Below are 18,901 nucleotides of genomic sequence, written 5' to 3'. Positions count from 1 at the left end.
TCAAGTATCATGCATAATGCAACAGTGTACCAACTAGCAACATAATTGCAGAAGACCATTTAAATTTGTTTTTTTTATGGACACAAGGAGCTGATTTTAAAGCCGTCCCTAAGAATATTGTCCTTGATTTTACATTATCCTGGGTGGGTGTTTCAATTTCTTCCATTTACTATCACGCTCGCTGGGGAAAAAATATCCTAGTGTCTGCTTAATAGTGATGGAATTTTCTACATGAGGATGTAAGGAGGAATTAGGTTTTACCTCATAATTATATATTAAATCAGTGTTAAAATACAGTTGTAATCAAATCCTTTCATATCCCAAGGCCACACATTTGATACAGTACATTGGAAGGTCAGAATACTTAGCTGAGTATACACCCCTTGAGACTCAACAGATGTACAGATACGCAGCCTAATCCCAAAAATGCATTCATAAGTCTGGAAGATCAGAATTGAGCCTTAATTCTCTAAAGGACTGCCACAATGTTGTGTGGTCCTTTCATCCAAATTAGAATGATTCATTATGCCTAGTCCATTAGCACCATCAGGGATAGGTGTGGGCCATAAAATCTGCATTAGGATTTCTAAATATGTCAAGGATAATCTTAAAAGGAGATAAACTGGGATGTTTTAACCGAACTAAAAATAATTAATCAAAGTCACACATATAGGCTTCTGGTTGTTGAATCATGTGTTAAACTTCTACCTTAAATGATTATTCTATCTTAACAAACGTAAAACTTCAGCAGAGGATTGCATGTTGGATTTATGCTCTTACTTTAAAGTACCACGTTTCCTCTAAGTAAAGAGATATATATAAACACCTAATAAAAGGACGCATAAAAATCTTTTATAATCCTCAAGAAAAACATAGATTCTTTTCTATTCCCCAATTCTATTTCGAATTAGAAGGGAATTTATATATAATATTTTGTGTGCATTCAGTGTGCGCACCAGTGAAGTTCAGATATTGTGTAATGCATCACCAAGAGAATTGTGCTGCAGTACCTACACCATTTAGTACAATGCCTTTGTATTGAATATGTATTTCATAAAGACCTCACAATATTCATTGGAAATTTAATCCTAATAGAGCTGCACTCGTTTATACAGTTAAAATATGGGACAAGCATATACAAAGAACTTTTTATTTTCTCTTTCTTTAAGGAGAAAGATAAAAAAGGAGAAATTAAAAAAAGTTATCTTTTACAACTGCTAAAGCATGACTTATTCACCATTTATGACAAAACCACTCACTTTCCTAAAGTAAAATACACAACCTGAGTTGCAGTTCCAAACAAAGTAATAAATATATATAATAAGCAGAATCTATAACTAGCTATTCTGTAGTTCTGTGTAATGGTTAATTTTTAGAAGGCTTTATGCATGTCTTTTTTTTTTTTTTTTTTTTTTTTTGTGTGTGTGTGTGTGTATTTTGAATGGATTCATGAAATTATGGAATCGTTTGGGTTGGAATGGGCCTTAAAGATCTTCAACTTCCAACCTCTCTCACTGGGGCAGGGACACCTTCCAGTAGACCAGGCTGCTCAGTCCCCTGTCCAGCCTGGCCTGGAACACTTCCAGATGTAGGAAATCTTGGGAATCTTACTGTTTGAGAAACCTGTGCCAGTGCCTTACCATTCTCACTGTGAAGCATTTCTTCCTTGTAGCTAATCTAAGCCTACTTTCCTTCAATTTAAAGCCTTTTCCCCTTGTCCTGTCATTACCCCTTTTTATATTCCTTAGATAAAAATAAACATATGACTCATGAAATTTGGACTTCTCTAAAAGGTGATTTAAATCATCCATTCCAGGATTAAAAAAAGTATAGCAAAAAAAACCCCACAAAGTTTCTCTAAACTAGAAATTATTCAGTACCACTCTAAACTGGAGATACAGCAATCATTTTGGGTGGCTTTGGTGTAAATAGCTAGACCATGGGACCAGGCAGAATTAATTCATATGCAACATAAATTACTTCATGTCTTCTGGAAAAACCTCTGTAACTGTCCCCTTGATCATCTGAAATACCTATTGTTACATTAACTGCACCCAAGCCCAAAGGATACTTGTGCAAAGTGAGAGTCCAATTGTCAGGAGCTTACCAGGGACTGATGGTTTATCCCACATTTTAGTCCATCAGCCTGTCCAGACTAAATTCGATGTTTGCAAAATTGCAGCTGAGCCATACTGAGCAGTGTGTTCATCTGTCTTATGTGAGAAGTGTTTGTCACAAGTGAAATAAGTTACATTCAAGCAAGTGCATTCAGAAAGTGTTCACTGGCAAATATCAACGTGGCTTCATTAGAAGAGAGATTAAATTCTTAGAGTACACAGTAATTTACAACAGTGAGTTTAACCCAGTAGGAAAAATGCACTGATAATTCAGTGTGGAAGTGTGCAAGCAGCTCTGCATTATATCTTGTCTAAAGATAAGTTATATACTGTGTGATTTCATCGGTACAGGTGCATGTCATCTCTGAAATGGTATTATCCAAAGTATTCAACTTTATAGTACAGCAGGAAGGTTCAACACCCGTGGCAGATACCTGAACACTCTGACACACTGACAGTGCTCATGCTACCCACAGGTATCAACTCACCACAACAGAGATGATTCACTCAGAATTGTCAATTTTCAAAATATCCGCAGCACATTTTTTCTAATCACAGCACAAAATATGATTTCCTGCTTCTGGTCATTGTGTAAACACACAATACATGTATAGACTGCTTTCCCAAAGAAAAAAAATTAACAGGAGAGAGAGTAAAAGGAAAAACAGAATGAAAAAGTCAAGAGAGTGGTGGCAAAATACACTGCTATCCATTCCATGCTCTTTGAGAAAGGAAGTTATCTATACATAGTCAGGTATTTATAAAATGGGGAAAAGAAGAGGGAGGAAAGGGCAGGGGAACAGCAACTATGGGGTGAAGCCAGATGAAGGCTTTAGAGGAAGGAAGGACTGCAGTAGAAAGCCCATCAAGACAGAATGATGTGGCCAGTGGAAGATCACTGAGTGTTCAGAGATTCATTTTCCAACTTTTCCATTCCTGTTCCAATCAGTTGGTTGTCACCTCCTCCAGGACCACAGAAGCAATCACCATGACTCGGCTAGGTCCAGGTATTCCAGACTATGGATTTATTTAAAAGTGTTTAGAACTGGGGAAGAGTTTGAAGATGGGTTCCAAGGGTGTCCTGAATTAAAAAGAACAAATTGAAGTTGCTTTTGACAGCATTACTTTGTACCTAAATTACAATGACATTTGATTTTTGTTTATTTTACAGATTTGAAAAAATGCACTCTAGTTAGGTAAAATGAATTGAACCCCATGTTTAGCACACATTTAATTTGCATTAGGCAATCGCATTTGATAGTAATAAAAGTTTTGAAATCATATTAAAATCCTGACAATTGTTGGAAAATATTAACATAACTAGGGGTGGGTTTTTTTGTTTTAATAATTTCTTTGGTCTGCTTTAGGTTTGTGGATGAAATGTACATAGTGATACATAGTGAAGTGTATGTTCAGTCTTGTCACTTGACAAGTGATGATCCCTTGGGGTAAACAGCAGGGTTTCTCAGTTGCAGGGAATCCCAGCTGTCTTTTAGGATTCCATCTGTGTGCACATTTCCCCCCCCCGCCCCCCCCCTTTTTTTTTTGTGTGTTTGAAACATTTAAAAAGGCTTTGGCTTGACCACAGCCTCTTCAACTATTACCAATATTTTTCTTCTACTATCACCAAAAAAAGATAGTTGGAAGTAGATACTTCTTTTCTTCATCACTAGTTTCATGGCCCATCACAAGTAACAATTTGTGCAGATCTACAGATTCTTGAACACTCTTCTGAAATCCTGGATCCCACAAGGTTGTAAAGTAGCAACTGAAACAGTTATTCCATGCTGTCTGAAGATTTAGGTGAAATTAACTTCATACATTATGTTGGTATCAGGTTTTCAAAGTTTGTGGGTTTGAGGGGTTTTTTTTTTAACCACAAGGACTAAGTATTGCAAAATTTCTTTTGCATTTAGTTCAAGTTTCAAGATCTTCCCTGAAAACATAGTGAGGGCTGTGAAATCTGAAATGCTGGTGCAACTGTAAGATTCCAGAGTGAGTGTTTCTAGCTGGAGACTGTCATGTCTTTGCTTTAATTAGTGATGTTGTCATCAGCATGGAAGCACAGCACTGAAAACCTCCTGACATCTCCAGTGTTGTATTAGTGGAAAGGAGTTGCCTCTGCATGTCTAGCAAAGAAAGCTGTGGCACTGTGAAGTGCTGCCACAGGCCTTGACTGGCAGGTGTTCCAGAAAAGCCCTTGAGATAAATATTCTTCCAAGACTGAATCCTCCTTGGAAAAAGATAAGAGTTTTCAGGGAAACCACAGGAAGTGAAAGACAGTCCAGCTGATTGCATACAAATGAACAACAAAATGGGGATCTCTGTCTGTCCATTGGGCTGTTTGGATGGGATTGTCTTACAGCTTCATGAACTTGTAATCAGTTATAAGGTAAAGAAATGCATTTAGACAGTCAGTGTGAGAGCTGATTAAATGGAGTTACCACTCTTTTTATTATTCAAAAACATCTTAAAGCAAATATTAATTAATCAGGGATAGTCTGAGACCTATACAGATATCTGTTATTGCACTGTCCAGAATGACCCTTAGGAGCCTTTCCCAACTGAATTGAGTTGATGAGCTTACAAAGTTTGCTGAATTGAGTATGGTGATCATCAAAGGTGAACTCAATCTCTCAAGAGGGGATGTTCTGCAGTTTCAGCATGTCAACCTTGTGATGATCCAATTGAATTTAAATTGAATTTCAAAGAAGAAACTTCTGTCAGTGTATTAACTGGTGTTTTGCTAGCCCAGACTCATATCTGAAGGCACCTGAGATATGTTTACAGCTCTACTCCCAGTACACTCTTGGTTTTAATTGACTATATAAACTAACTCTGCCAAGGGGGCATTGGAACTTTCTCCAAGGTCATGAAGATATTCTGGTAAAATTCTGTATCCTTCATGGGAACTCAGGTTCTTTGGAAGATTTGGGAAGAAAATCTATTTGCAGGAATCAAAATACAGTAAGAAACAAAGTGTTTGAGTATCAGTACATCTCCTTAAATAATGTTGAACACTTCTTGGAACACCATGCCTAGGACAGGATGGTCATGTCACAGTGACTTGCTGAATATGAGCTCAGTAGCACAGCTTCTGAAGAAACTGCTAGCACTGATCAGGCATTTGACATCAGAATTTCATAGACCTTGATCATGCTGTATTTTTCTTCAGCGTGGGGGTTTCCTCAAGTTTCTGCCAGGCCACACACATCATATGTTAGAAATCTTTGCAGGGAGGAGCCCATCTAATGTTACTTGTCAGCACTGATTCCATTTAGCAAGAGTGCACAACTATTTTCGGCTTACTGTGATGGCTATTTTTATCTCCATTAACCTCTTGACTGAATATAAACATTTATTGAGGGTTACCTCTCTTGTTTGTCCAGTTGCTTCAAAGGTTAGTGAAAAGTGGATGCCTGCCTGACCTCTTTTATCCTCATTAGCTAATTCTAATTGTTCCCTGAGAGATCACAGTTTTGACCCTGCTTGTCCTTGTCAAATTTGTCTAGTTATGGCATGAAAACATTAGCAGAAATTGCATCTTCAGGGAAATTTGCTCAAGTGTAGAATGTACAGTTACCTAGTGTAGAGCAGTGAACAATACTGTGGGTCTATGTTTGTGCCCTCGTTTGAAAAATGTGAGGTAATTACTGTATGGCCCCATCTTACAGACACCCATGTTAGCAGATCCCCGTGATTATACTTAGGCAGCAGGGAGAATGTTTTGTAAGCTTTTGTGTAGTAGTTCTTTTGGAGGAAGAAATAAAATTATGTTTGGTTTCTGGAGTCTTATATGTAAACAGCTGCAATATTGTTGCTTCTGTATCAAGAAAGCTTTTTCCCTGTGTGTAAAAAGGTACATTTCTTAATCTAGAGATATTCCTGCTAGTACTTTAAAAAAACCCAAACAAAAGAGTGTAAAGTAGGTAACACCTACCACCACTGTTTTGGGAATGACCAAGTCAATTTTGCAGTATGACAAATAAATCTTATGAATTACAGGATGATTTTCATAGAACTCTCTGAGAGCATGAACATGAACACTCAAGTAGGATGATGTCCCAAAGGTAAAAGAGCTGTCATAAAGAACATGTTGCCCTGCCAAGACTTTCTTCCGTGTCAAGCCAAGAAAGCCCTTTTTCATGTTCCTTGGTGGTTCTCAGCTGCAGTTGTGCCATTGAGACAAACGCCCTGGCAGGTCTCAATTAGGTATCTCAAACAGACAGGTCCTGGGCTTCAGAGGTTGTAACCAGTCCCTTAAATTCCACAGGCACTTAGTGCAAATTAAAAAGCACTGGTGTAATGTGCTCAAAGCACGATATCCTGCTTTAGAAGCGGGTTGCCGCATTCTGCACCCGCTTCAGCTTTCAAATGGATTTAAAATGTAGCCTCAGGTATAGCGCATTGCAGTAGTCTAATCTTGAGGTGATAAAGGCATGACTGATTTAACCATAGCTTCTTGTTATCTTGGACTGGGGTCTTTTCATTTTAACCATTTTAAGGAAAAGGCCTTTCCTGAATCACCAGGCTTGCTTCAGTTCTTACTATGTAATAAGGCACAACCAGAGCAAGATTCTCTCAGTGGTGAACACCTATGAATGTGTAAACCTCACAGGATGCCAGACCCCAAGAACTGCTGCCGTGGTCCTGACCTGCCTTACAGCTCACACAATATGACAGTAAGGCGCATCAAAGGGAAGCCACTGCTGGTATCCCTCAGTGGAGCTGCCAGGCTTTACAAGCAGTTGGGGTCTTGTGAAGTTTTGCTTTCATATTAAAATAAGTTTATTTACATATCTGTGCAGCTTGGGAGCAGAGCTATGGGAGAATGGGAAATTCTTTTGAGGTGTCCACCAGTTCTTCTGGGCTAGCAGAGCTGTGAGATGAAACACCCTGTTCCTCCTCCAGCCTATCTCTAGTGTTTAGAGACCACTTACGGCTGCAGAGCTGATTACAAGTTCAGCTGCCAAGCTGACCTGGAAGCTAATTTAGTGATAACCATGGAGTTCTTTAAGTTCCAAAAAAGCCCTGTAAATGGGAAATGGCAAAGCAGGCACAAATGCTGACTGCTGGTGCTCAGTCTACCTGCTGCCCCCGCTGCTTCATCTCAGAAGGGATGAGGCCTGGGCCCCTCTCCTTGTCTGGAGAAAACTGGGGCAGTGGCCTGGGACTAAGCCTACCACTTACTAAAGGAGAAATTAATCTCCATGAGAAAGTCAAACGGTATCTCTGTATCTCATTCTTCCTCAGCAGTATATGGTTAAGTATAATCCTTTCCCAGGACATATTATTTGTCCTGTCTATGTAGATAAACTATTGCCCAGCACAAGAAGATCCTGATATTATTTGAGGCTTTTTGATACCACCTTAATGCAGATAATACCCTTAGAGATGGAAGAGACACAATGAAATGTCAAACGTCTGGAAAAAAAGTAAACCAGAAATAGGAATTAGATCTTGTGAAAATTAAATAGATGATCCCTTCTGCACTTAAAAGATAGAATTTTGGTTTGTTCTGTTTTTTAACTTGGCCTCCAACTTTGGGAAAAAAAAAAAAGAAGCCTTTTTTGAATGTCTTAATAATTTGTGGTGTACTTGGAAAAGTCTCCTAGCTGGATAATATTTCACTGTCTTTTGATTGTACTTGGGATTACCAGAGACTGAAAGCACATATAAGCACAAAAACTTGTTAAAGGCTTGACTGAAATGGCACTTGGAGAAATGCAGCAAGTATTGGAGTGTGTCCTGATCCTCCTCTTATGCATTATTGCTATGCAGCCATAGTTGCCAACATTCTTGCTACAGCTTGTATTCAATTTGGGTATGATTCTCAGCTGTGTGAGGAAAGCCACTCTAAATTGTTCCCGTGGCAGCCTTAGTACTGTTTTGGAGTAAATTGCAGTAAAGTTCAGGCTTTTCTATGATAGAAGATAGAGCTGTTACTTTACCTTTCATCTCATCTGTTGCATCTCTTTTTCAGTTCTTCCCTTTTTTCTGTCATTTTTTTTCTATGTAGCCCATATGTATATGCTTTACACTGATTTAATAACTGACAATACCAGGCTTCTTGATAATTTACTTAGAAACTTAACTGAATTTTAAAAAAATAAAATTGTTTTGTTTACTGGTCAATTATTAATTAGAAATAAAGAATACTAGTGCATGCAGCTGGGTTGACTCTTTTAATACTCCATATAAGCAAAACATACTTTCTGCAACTTCCCACCAAAAAAAAAAAAAAAGCAGCATTAGGAGTTGAGACATTGCATGTCTCTTGTTTCAGTAATTTTACACTAAATAGGTATATTTTTGCTAGATGTTACCTTCCTTTTTCCTAATTTCATTCATAATTTCTATTTGTTTTTTTCCCAATACATAGGGAAGATTAATAATGTCAGGGGGTGCATATAGAAGTGTGACTTATGCACAAACATCTGTATGAAAAATGTAAAATCTGAAATGAAAATAAGTAAGACGTAGTGTACTTGACAAAACAGTATTACAGTCTAAACAGATAAAAATCCCACAAAAATATGAAGACCTGTGACATTTAATCTTTTTCTATCATCTTTATTAATATATTAATGTAATTATAGTAAATATATATTATTGATTTAATCTTATATAACTAAAATGTTTTAAGCAATATCTTATTTTCAATAAATATTTTCAGGTATCTTTTATGAATGTAATATGTTCTGTTGTAACTGTTTTTATTCTTCACTGCATTTCTAGAATACTTACCAATAATAAATATTGGCAAAGCATCTGGAATGGCTATGAAAATAGGATTTTTTGTATCTTAAATTTTTTTGTTTTGGTCAGTAATACAGAATATTACAATAAAAACTAGGTTGAGACAACTAGAGAATTATTGCTGAGTATAAAAATAATTAAATTATCTTACAAAATGTCAGAATGTCTTGGACAGAATTAAATCCCAGAAAAAATAATTGAAAGTTACGTTGTGACTGTTTTACTTTGTACTCTCTTTTGTGGTTTTACTCTTGATACAGAGGAGAAGAACTGTCTATGATAAAAGTCTAAGTGCCACATACTGACAAACTCAGAATTACCCACAGGATTTTTGCCATTTGATTAGTAAAAGGAGTTAAGTTTTAATAAATTTCAGGTCTCTGCCTTATTGCCTCAAGTAAAAAATCCCTAAGTATGGAGTCTGAAATACTGACAGGAGATGGTAAATTGCCTGCATGCCTTTCAGGTGTGATGATGTCATGCTTTACTTTTAAGTCTTTGATTGTATTAATACAACTTGTTTTATAGTCTTTTTGCAGTGAATCATTAGCATTTTAAGTATCTCAGGCATAATAAAATCACACATCAGCACATGGCAAAGGGGAGAAAAAATTTCATTCTCCATTCAGAATAATTTCCTATGATAATACAAATGTTACCCAGGACAGATCTTTGAAATGGATACCAATTCTTTAAATTCTTTCCTGTCTGTTTCAGGAAATAGTGAGATCCCATTGATAATGAGGCACAATGTATCTAAAGTTCACTTCTAAACACTTGGCTCTTTGCTGTGAAAGTCATCTGCATTCCCTTTATAATTCTCAGCCACCAGAGATCTGTGTAATCTTGGAGATCTGATCCAATATCATTCGGAAAATCCTTGATAATCGTTTCACCATTCAATCAATGAAAGAACTAAAGCTTCCTGCTTGTACCTTCTTTAAAAAAAATCCTGAGGCAGGGGAATAAGACTTCGGCTTATGGGTTTCGAGATTTTGTTGTTTGCAAATAAAATGATTATTACCATTATTATTCAAGTTCTTAATCAAGGTGAACAAATGGCATCTGTTTGTTATCATCCTTCCTACAGAAGACAAAGGCTTCAGTCCCTATGGTACTGACTGCTGGCCCCAAGTGGCTGCTGGATGTGACTTGGCAAGGAGTAGAAGACAACAAAAACAACTGCATTGTGTACAGCAAAGGTAAACACAAAGTGATTTTTTTTCTTTACTTTCTTGTGTAAGCTACTGAGATAAATATGTACCTGTTGCATACTTGTTTAATATATAATTTATAAAATTAATACTAAGTGTCCCCTTAATGTCAGGTTTTGTTCCCATTTTTCTTCCATGTTCCGGTTTCGCCTTCTTTTTCTTTTAGTGATATAAAAAACCCACATGGTACCTGTGGTTTATTAAATGCTTTATAAACAATGAAGGACAACAGCTGGCATAAAACATACTATCCATTTATCTCTGAGAGTTAGTGCTCTGGGAAACATCAGTGAAACCTATACACTTTGAATAGGTGAATTCCTTTTGACATTTTTGTTTGGGCATACTGGATATCATTTCCCTATTTTACATTACGTTGTAGTCTACTAACTGAAATCCAGTTTCATATGAAGAATGAGAATTTGATTGAACTATGGAAAGACTTTATGTCATCATGGTAGCATAAGATAAATGGAACTGGATTTCAGGGTTGTTACCTCTGACATTCCAGTCTCTGTGTAGCAGCATGATGTGATGATGCTTCACTGGAGTGTATTGGTGAGTGGTAATGGATGTCACTTGTGTCTTACGTGAATTTTCAGATTTGTTCAAGTCAGTACAAGTTCTTACAAGGCTGCCTGCCAAAGATGCTTTATCTAACCCACCACATCTAAGAGCTCCTTTGGTTCAAGGTACGCAGGTTTTTGTCTTGCATCTCGAAACAGCACAAAGAGCCTTGGGTTCAGTCCATAGCACCATGGACTATGCACCACTCTGATGCAGTCACTCTAAAAGCTTTCTAAATGCAGCTACAGAATCATTACAATATGTTAAAAAAAAAAAAGAGAAACAAAACACCACTTGAATACATGGAACAAAAATAACTTAGTGTAGCTGTGTTTGGCATTTACCCTACAGATCAGGTTGCAAAACTATGACTTTTCTTCCTTGTATTTCAATCACCAATCTCAGCACTTTGTGAATACTTTAGAACATGCACTGTTCTTGTTTAATTTCTTTTAGGTTTTATTTCTAACCAAACAGACCTACTGAGATCAAAGATTTGTTTGCTGAGGCAACCTAGTGACCATTTCAGCATATAAGCATCCAGGCAAATAAGCACCCATATCAATATATTAACATACAAAAACACTAATCATAAGATCAAAGACTCCTAAAAACTTACTAGAAACAATTACAACTTGTTCCTATAATCATTGCAATTTATACACTTATAAGAGGATTGCCTTTAAACTGCCACAAGCCTTTGAAAGTTGAAACGCTGAAAACAGGGAATTTGCATGTTAAAAATGAGTCGCACACCAGGGTCTTATAAATTCTTTCTATTATAATTACAGAATGTCAACACATTCATTCTACAACCTGAAACACCTGCAGTACTAGAGAACTGGGCTCAGATCTAAAAAAGGTTGAGCTGCCCTCCCTTCACAGCTTGCTGATTGCAGCCCAAGTGGAAGAAGCAGCAAAGTATCAAACACACTGAAGCTTTTTGCATGAATCCAGAGCTGCATTCATAATGTATAATACTCATAATGAATACACACAGGCAAACTTTTCTGCAAAAACTTCTTAAGTAATGGGAACCTACTTTCACTCTAAAACATAGCTCCTACAAATTCCCATAGGATGATGTCTTATCAAGTATGATATTCTTTCTGTAGTTACAATAATACTTAGCACGTATTTACCAGTTGGATTTCCATCTTCAAAGTATTTTACAAGCATTAACTAATTCATTAGACAGTTTTCGTCCTGTCTGATTTATTCTATTGAAATACAACATTTTTTTTTCAAATAGTAAGGACTTGCTTCAGTTTGATGCAATCTGATTAACCCAAAATATTGGTATTTTCATTTAAAGGTGATGGATTTTGTTTCACTGATCATGCTGGTTATTTTAGTACTTGGTTAACAAGGTGTGATGAGACAGTTGAACAGCACTCAAGGTAAATTCTAGCATCTCTACCACAGATGCATTATATGAGGATTAATTTGAGGATAAATACATGTTAAAAACCTGCTGCTTCACTAAACTAATGCAGGAAGTAAATTGTAGATATGCTTTGCTTTCACTGTGTTCTGTTCCTCTCTGTGCTCTGAGGTGGCTGCTCTGTCGGTCATTAAGCATCTACCCTTGCCTTAAGCTCTGTTGGATTTTTGTACTAGAAAGATTAATTGGCTTGGATCACAAAACAATGTCAAATAGAAGATGGTAAAATAAATAAATAGAATGATGTTTCTCCCTTCAATTTGTATCTCATCATTCCAGATTACATTTCTTTGATTTGTGTTAGCTTTCTGTCTCCTATAGTGCCATTACTTCTAATGAAACGGTGTCAGCTGGCATGTAGCTGTAATTTGATGTTATGTTGTAGTTGCATGTGTATAATTTTGTTAGTTTGCTTAGCAATACGTTGTTATTTCTGAAGGCAATTAGCTGAACAAATGTATGGAATTGTCCATGTAGCAGATTTGGTCACCTGGGAGCTGTTTTCCATACTAAACTCACGATGAGATGAGTGGAGTAAATTGGCACATTTCTGAGATGAAGATAAGTTTAGAACTGGCTAACAGTACATAGTATTGGCTGATCAGTTGCTGACTCAGAAGCACATGCCATATTTCCTTTTAGCTCATTACAGAGATATCTTTGAGAGCAGAATTTTCCCCAGATCCTTCAGGAGAACATAGGAATGTCACTCTGATTTCCAATTCACTAGAGGCTGGGAGTACTCTAGTCACCCACATATTGCACACAGAATCGCAGGGAGAGGAGCCTAGAGTGTAGGTTGTATTGAAAGAGAATTTGAGCTGGCTAAGTCCCTATTTGCCTTCAATACTCTCCTTCTCTGAATAAAATACTTATTTTCCCTAGGCAAACAAACAAAGCATATATATATATATATGTGCATATTTATTTATTTTTTTAATTTATTTATGATGCACACAAATGGGATTATATTTCTAAATTATTACAGTGCAATCACAAGTCATCTTCTATACAAATCTTTAGATAAAGAAAACATTTATTTATAATCACATTTCAGAGTACATCCAAAGTGAATAGCTATGGAATAAATATTCAGTACTTGAAATAAGTGCTATTCTAATTGTTCAGTTTAGTCTAGGATCACTACCTGTATTTTTTATAACTACATTTCCCCAATACTAGGACAAGTTAGAAAAGAGAAAAGCAGTTTGTTAGGGGTAGTTAATTATTATCCCATTTTACAAATTCTGATACAAGTTGGATATTCATGGCACATGCCATTATTCCATTCCATTCTCTTAAAGGAAGTTTTTACTACTGTAATTACATTCAAAAGGAATGCTGTTTTTGTTTTAATATTTATCGTGAAATTCTCTCTTGTTTCAAAAATGGACTTTCAGAAAGTCTATGCAGTAATTTGAGATATGTCCTAGAAACTGAGATTTAAGAGACAAATTTTATGAATTAAAGCTTATTTAGAAATAGATGTTCTTTAAAAGAAAAAGGCTTCAGTAAATTCAAGCAAGTTGCAGTGGTAGGAAGTATTAATGCATGAACTGTATCATCATTGCTACATTGTGTACTTTAGAAGCATTTTTGCCTAACAGAGTTGTGCACCAGACCTGGAAAATCTCTAAGACCACAGTTAAGAGTCTCCCCACAAGCTAGGAGGGGGCCGGGATATTTATGTATTGCAAATCTTTCACTGGAACGGCAAGGATTTTAAAAAATAAATTATGACTGACCAGAATAGAAACAGTGTAAAAACCACAGTTGCACAGACTAAAAGCCATGCTCATGAAGAGACATTTTTCTAGATATTATTTAAGCCATTTATGTGAAATGTATGGATACTGTATGTTTAGTGGCATTGTTAAAACAGGGTGTCTGTACAAATATTTAGCTGTGAGAATTATAAAATCATAAGGCGATTAAGTTAGCTAGTTGTGAAATTCCAATATTGCTTTTTAAATGACTTCAGGATATAGGAGGTGCTAAGGTTATTATCTGTTATCAGGAATACAGCAGAATTGTACGACTGGATAATAACTAAACAACTGACACAATGTAAAATTACATTATCAGTGTGTTAAAACAAAATTGCGCCCTAAAGGAGTCTACATGCCAGCTCAGAGCTGCAGTGTAATTATGCTTAACTCTGATAATTAAAATACAACGGAGATCAACAGAATCATTTTCATTAAGAAAATTATTAATGATGGTGGTATAACAGTAATTGATTGCAGAGCACCACAGGATAACTCTGTGCAGGAAAGCCAACATGTGTAACGTGTGTCTGGGCCGGTCGGGTTGCGTTGCGTCCCACTGAGCATGCTGCCGGCCAGGTGGCAGCCGTGGGGCACGGCTCCTGCTGCAAATCCTAATTTAGGAAATGATGGCTTTGCAGGCTGCCCCTTGGAGGGACAGGGATGGGTGCTGGTGCCCGGGATGACGGGATGGGGTCGGGTATGGCTGCCAAAAGGGAGGTGGCTGCAGGCACTGACTCGCACATGTTTAAGCCAGCCGTCATCTCAGTTTGTGTGAGGCAGTGTTCGGTTTTGCATTTCCATTAGTGATTTACTGGTGTTATTTCCTCCTCTGCCTGGCCTCACTGAGTAGTTTATGCCCCTCGTTATTTCTGAGAGGATACGGGAGGAGGAAGAGCCGCCCGTCCTTGCCCCAGCACGGTTGCACAGGCACTGCGTGACATCTCCCTAAGTGATTCCACAGGGTGCTCCCGTTAATTGTGCTGGTGGTGCGGACACAGGATACTGAGTGCCATAAAAAGCCTCTGTCTCTCTGTAAGTGAAATCACAGTCGGTGCCCACTGAGTGACTATAACAAAATCCTTGCTAGGGAGGATGTTGCCTAAGGGTGAGATCCGAGAATTGTCATTTTCTTTGATGAACAAAAAAACGGGGAGCGGGGGGAGGGAATTTCGGGGGAGTGCTGCTCCACACAGCTAAGGAATAGGTCCTTGCTCAAACAGATGTGGCTTTTGAAAGCTGCCGAAAAAAGTCTATTCTCCAATCACAATACAGAAGAAACCTGCTAGGGTGGATTTACAGAACGATATTAGTTAAAATGACAGCTGCCCACGTTGAAATTGTGTCATGTAGTTAATTTATTAATAGAAGCTTGAGGAAAGGCAGCACAGAGGAGAGGGCAGGGCAGAAGTTAGGGCTGGAGGCAGAGGGCTGTGCTCGACCCTTCTGGGGCTTCCACTGGCTGCTGAGCCCCATAATTCACATAAAGAAAGTCAGTAAACACATAACTGGTTGCTTATTTCACTGATACTGGGGCAGCTTATTTAGCTGATGTATGTGTCATGTACTGAAAATACGAACATTGTAAAAGGGTTATATAAAACCACTAGGAAAAATTGAAGGCAGTTTTTAATTAATTTTGCTAATTTAAAGTAAACATTCTAATTTATAACGTAGAGGAAAAGTCACTTGTTGCAACAGGATACTTAAATTTTTGGTGACAGGATTATTTTTCTTGATTGTTCTGTAAGATCCTTGATACCATGTTTTCCCTAGCAAGAGTTTTCAGCTAGCATATACTTTTTTTTCCTCTGCAACTTCAGGCATGTAATGGTAAATTGCACCACAGACATACAGAATCAGGGACCCTAATGAGACAGAGGTCAAACGCCATCAGAAGTTTAAACACTGCTGCATTAGAATATGAGTATAATTTGGTTTGGGTCAGAAAACAAGTTGTTTAGTAGGCCAAAGGTTAACTTGGGGCATATATTTTAGATTGCAAGGGGCCTTTTTCCCACATACTATTAAAAAGCAAAGTGAGTAAATTTACTAAGTCTGTTCCACCTGGAGAGTCATAAAACTGCAGCATCTGCTGTCCTACAGGATGCCTCCATTAGCTATACAATGTGCTGAAGCCTTTGGTGGTGCTAAAGGTTTTTGTTTCTTCTTTGAATTCACTGACAAAAAAAAATCTGAGTTTTTAAGAGAACACATGTGACATCCTAATATCTAAGGTCTGTGGAAGAGCTTGTTTTGATTTCATTTACACAATGAAAAATTGCAAAGTATTTCTCAAGAGAAGTATAATATATATGCATAATGCTTCCATAGAATAATATGTAGGCATTAGGCATATATATTATTAGAGAATAATATATCTGCATTCACAATCATTGGAAGAAAATGTGGGTACAGACGTAAGGGCATGATTGGTAAGTGGATGTTGGGCTCCCTGTTTGGTTTTGCAGGGTTGTTGAGAAAGTGGGATGCCAAATGTCACTGTTATGAGTGAAAGTATTGCAAATCAGTCTTGGTAATTTCCTTGCTGGACACAGAAGGAGAAAATATTTTGCCTCCATCACTAGTGGTTCTTATGGCTTGTTGATGGCAGTCACAGTGTTGTGGACTTCAGACACTATTCAGCTTCAAAGAACTCACAGAGCAGGACTGTACTTTTTCCTCATTTTATTTTTACCTTTGTAAATAGATCCAGTGAGGTATTTTCTGCTTTAGGGAGTTAGAGTTCAGGGCCTTGTATATTTTATTAATATCAACAAAAAAAAAGTTATTTTATGCAGCTTTATGGATATGCATATAATAGCACACTGTATATTATTACATGCCCTTTAAATTCTAAGCATATAGAATTTAAAGGGCATGTAATAATATCCAGTGCATATAATATATATACATAATATAAAGGGAAGATGACAAGAAATACCAGAGTACAACTAAATTTCCGCTTCTAATATGAAAATGCTTTTATTCATTATTGGTGCATTTCATTTACATAGCAGCCAAATTATATGTATGAGTTGTTCTTATATGTATATTGATTTGGATCTTTTTTCTTATATTCTTACCACTTACTGTGTCGTGTATTTCATAGTTCAAACTTGGAATTATTTTTCATTTGAGGAGATGAGGAAATAGGAGAATACTGACATGATTTGCATGGAATTATGTATTTTGCACTGAAGCTATAAAAAGCTGTAAATTGAATCTAAAACACACCTATGACAGCATGCTCAGGATGGAAAAGAAGCCCAGTCTGCACTTCACACTGTGACCAAATGAAAAGAAACATTGCTTCATACACTGAGACCACTGGCAACAATAAACGCAAGCAGAGTGCAGAGATTTTTTTTTCAATGTATGTAGTTCTCCGTCATTTTTCTAAGTCACTTGCAGTAGAATCAGTCATTTAGAATTTTTTTAAGAAAAATGTTGTCATTATTTTCAGGATATGAAATATAGGCTAAATGTGTCTTATTTTTAATTATTTTTTTAGCCATTATGCTCAGTAACTATTGAGGACTGCAATAACCTTGTGACCCCTGGGTACCATTACCTCTGTCATCTTCCCTACAAAGCAAGAGGGAAGAAAAAGCCCCAAATTTGCTGAGCCACACATTTCAAGTTGTCGACAGCCCCATCCACAAGAAAACAGAAGAAAATATATATGCACTCTGTCCTGTCAAAAGGCTTTCACCTTATCTTGAGAGACTGTCAGGGCAGGAACATCATGGAATGGACAGGAGTCTATTAAATTAATAAGCTGCTGGATGGTGTCTGGAGAGTTATGATGCTCCATAAATCCAGTTTGATCATGGTGGACAAGGTTTAAATCTGCAGCCTCCTAATACACATCCAGGTCCTGGATTGGATTTTAAGTTTTGTACTGGAGACACAGAGATAGTCCTGTAGCTTGTGAATTAAGATTTATCATTTTTTCATACTTTTTTTTTTCCCCTATACTTCCTGACAAAAATGAAAACACCTTAGGGATCCTGGCAAATGTTACAGCTTGAAATGAAAGAGCTGTTGTCAAGGTGAAACCATGACCTAGAAGCCTAATATCAAACCTGGGTCATTCTTTGCAGGCAGCTCCATTGGTGCTGAGTATAAAATGTCTGTATGTGAGGAGACAGGGCTGGATTAATCTGCAGCCTGTTTTATGGTGAATCCTATTAAATACTTCTACTGTGTATTTGATACAAGACAAACTAATGGTGTACCATGTAAAAGGAAAAGCTGAAAAATGTTGAAATACATTCTTCCCCTGTTCCAGGTGGTTGTGTGTATAATGGACAGTGAGATGTGAGAGTTCTATGTCCCTTATTTCCAAATGGATTAAGCCTGGTGCTAATAAGAGAAGACCCTTCTGCAACATTCAAGGTGCCAAGCTCCCAGCAAAACCAGTGTGATGTGCAGCTATGACTTCCAAGTGGGTAGTGGAGCTGGGCTACCTGGAATGCAGCATTAAAATCATGTTGGATATGTTTAGTCTTCAGCAGCTTACCAGCAAGGCCATTATTAGGGCACAATGGGTGGAATTCAAGTGTTTCTTGGCCACTTAATTGATCTACAAGCCACTGATTTATTATTAGGTCCCTAAGCTCTTATTGCTCTTACTCTGGAGACTCCAGTAGGCGATTATTGTGCTTGCCTGCGCAGGCAATGGCAGAGCCAGCAGTTCTCTCTTCTCAAACTCTGTAGCCATATTTTGGATCCTGACTAATTTATTTATTGATGATACCTAGACTCTGTGTTAAAGCAATTTGTGTTCATTTTTGTTCTCATTGTTACTTTAGGAGCTAAAGGAGGCTTCCTGACATTAGAGAAGTCTAAAACCATTGTACATGCTAAAGGAAATGGATAGCTTGTGTTGCAATACTGGGGACACTGAGATTTGTTTTATGCTCAGGAAAATGGATTCAGAGACAAAAGCAATTGAAAAAAAAAAAAGTTCTTCTGGAGTGTAGGTTTCCTAAAACAGAAAATGGGATCAAGATATAATCTTCAGTCATC

General features: G+C 37.3%; 1 protein-coding gene across 2 annotated transcripts in view; it reads left to right on the top strand.

Moving 5' to 3' along the window:
- The window catches only part of ZFPM2 (zinc finger protein, FOG family member 2), a 309,054-nt gene that overhangs the window by 186,606 nt on the left and 103,547 nt on the right, over positions 1-18,901 (top strand). For both annotated transcript variants that reach the window (XM_066547561.1, XM_066547553.1), the window contains one exon: positions 9,967-10,078. In XM_066547561.1, the coding sequence (XP_066403658.1) occupies positions 9,967-10,078 (112 nt within the window). The remainder of the gene's footprint in view (positions 1-9,966; positions 10,079-18,901) is intronic.

Source organism: Molothrus aeneus, chromosome 1, assembly GCF_037042795.1.
Source record: "Molothrus aeneus isolate 106 chromosome 1, BPBGC_Maene_1.0, whole genome shotgun sequence".
Taxonomy (NCBI): Eukaryota; Metazoa; Chordata; class Aves; order Passeriformes; family Icteridae; genus Molothrus; species Molothrus aeneus.
This window is presented reverse-complemented; position numbering and strand designations above follow the sequence as displayed.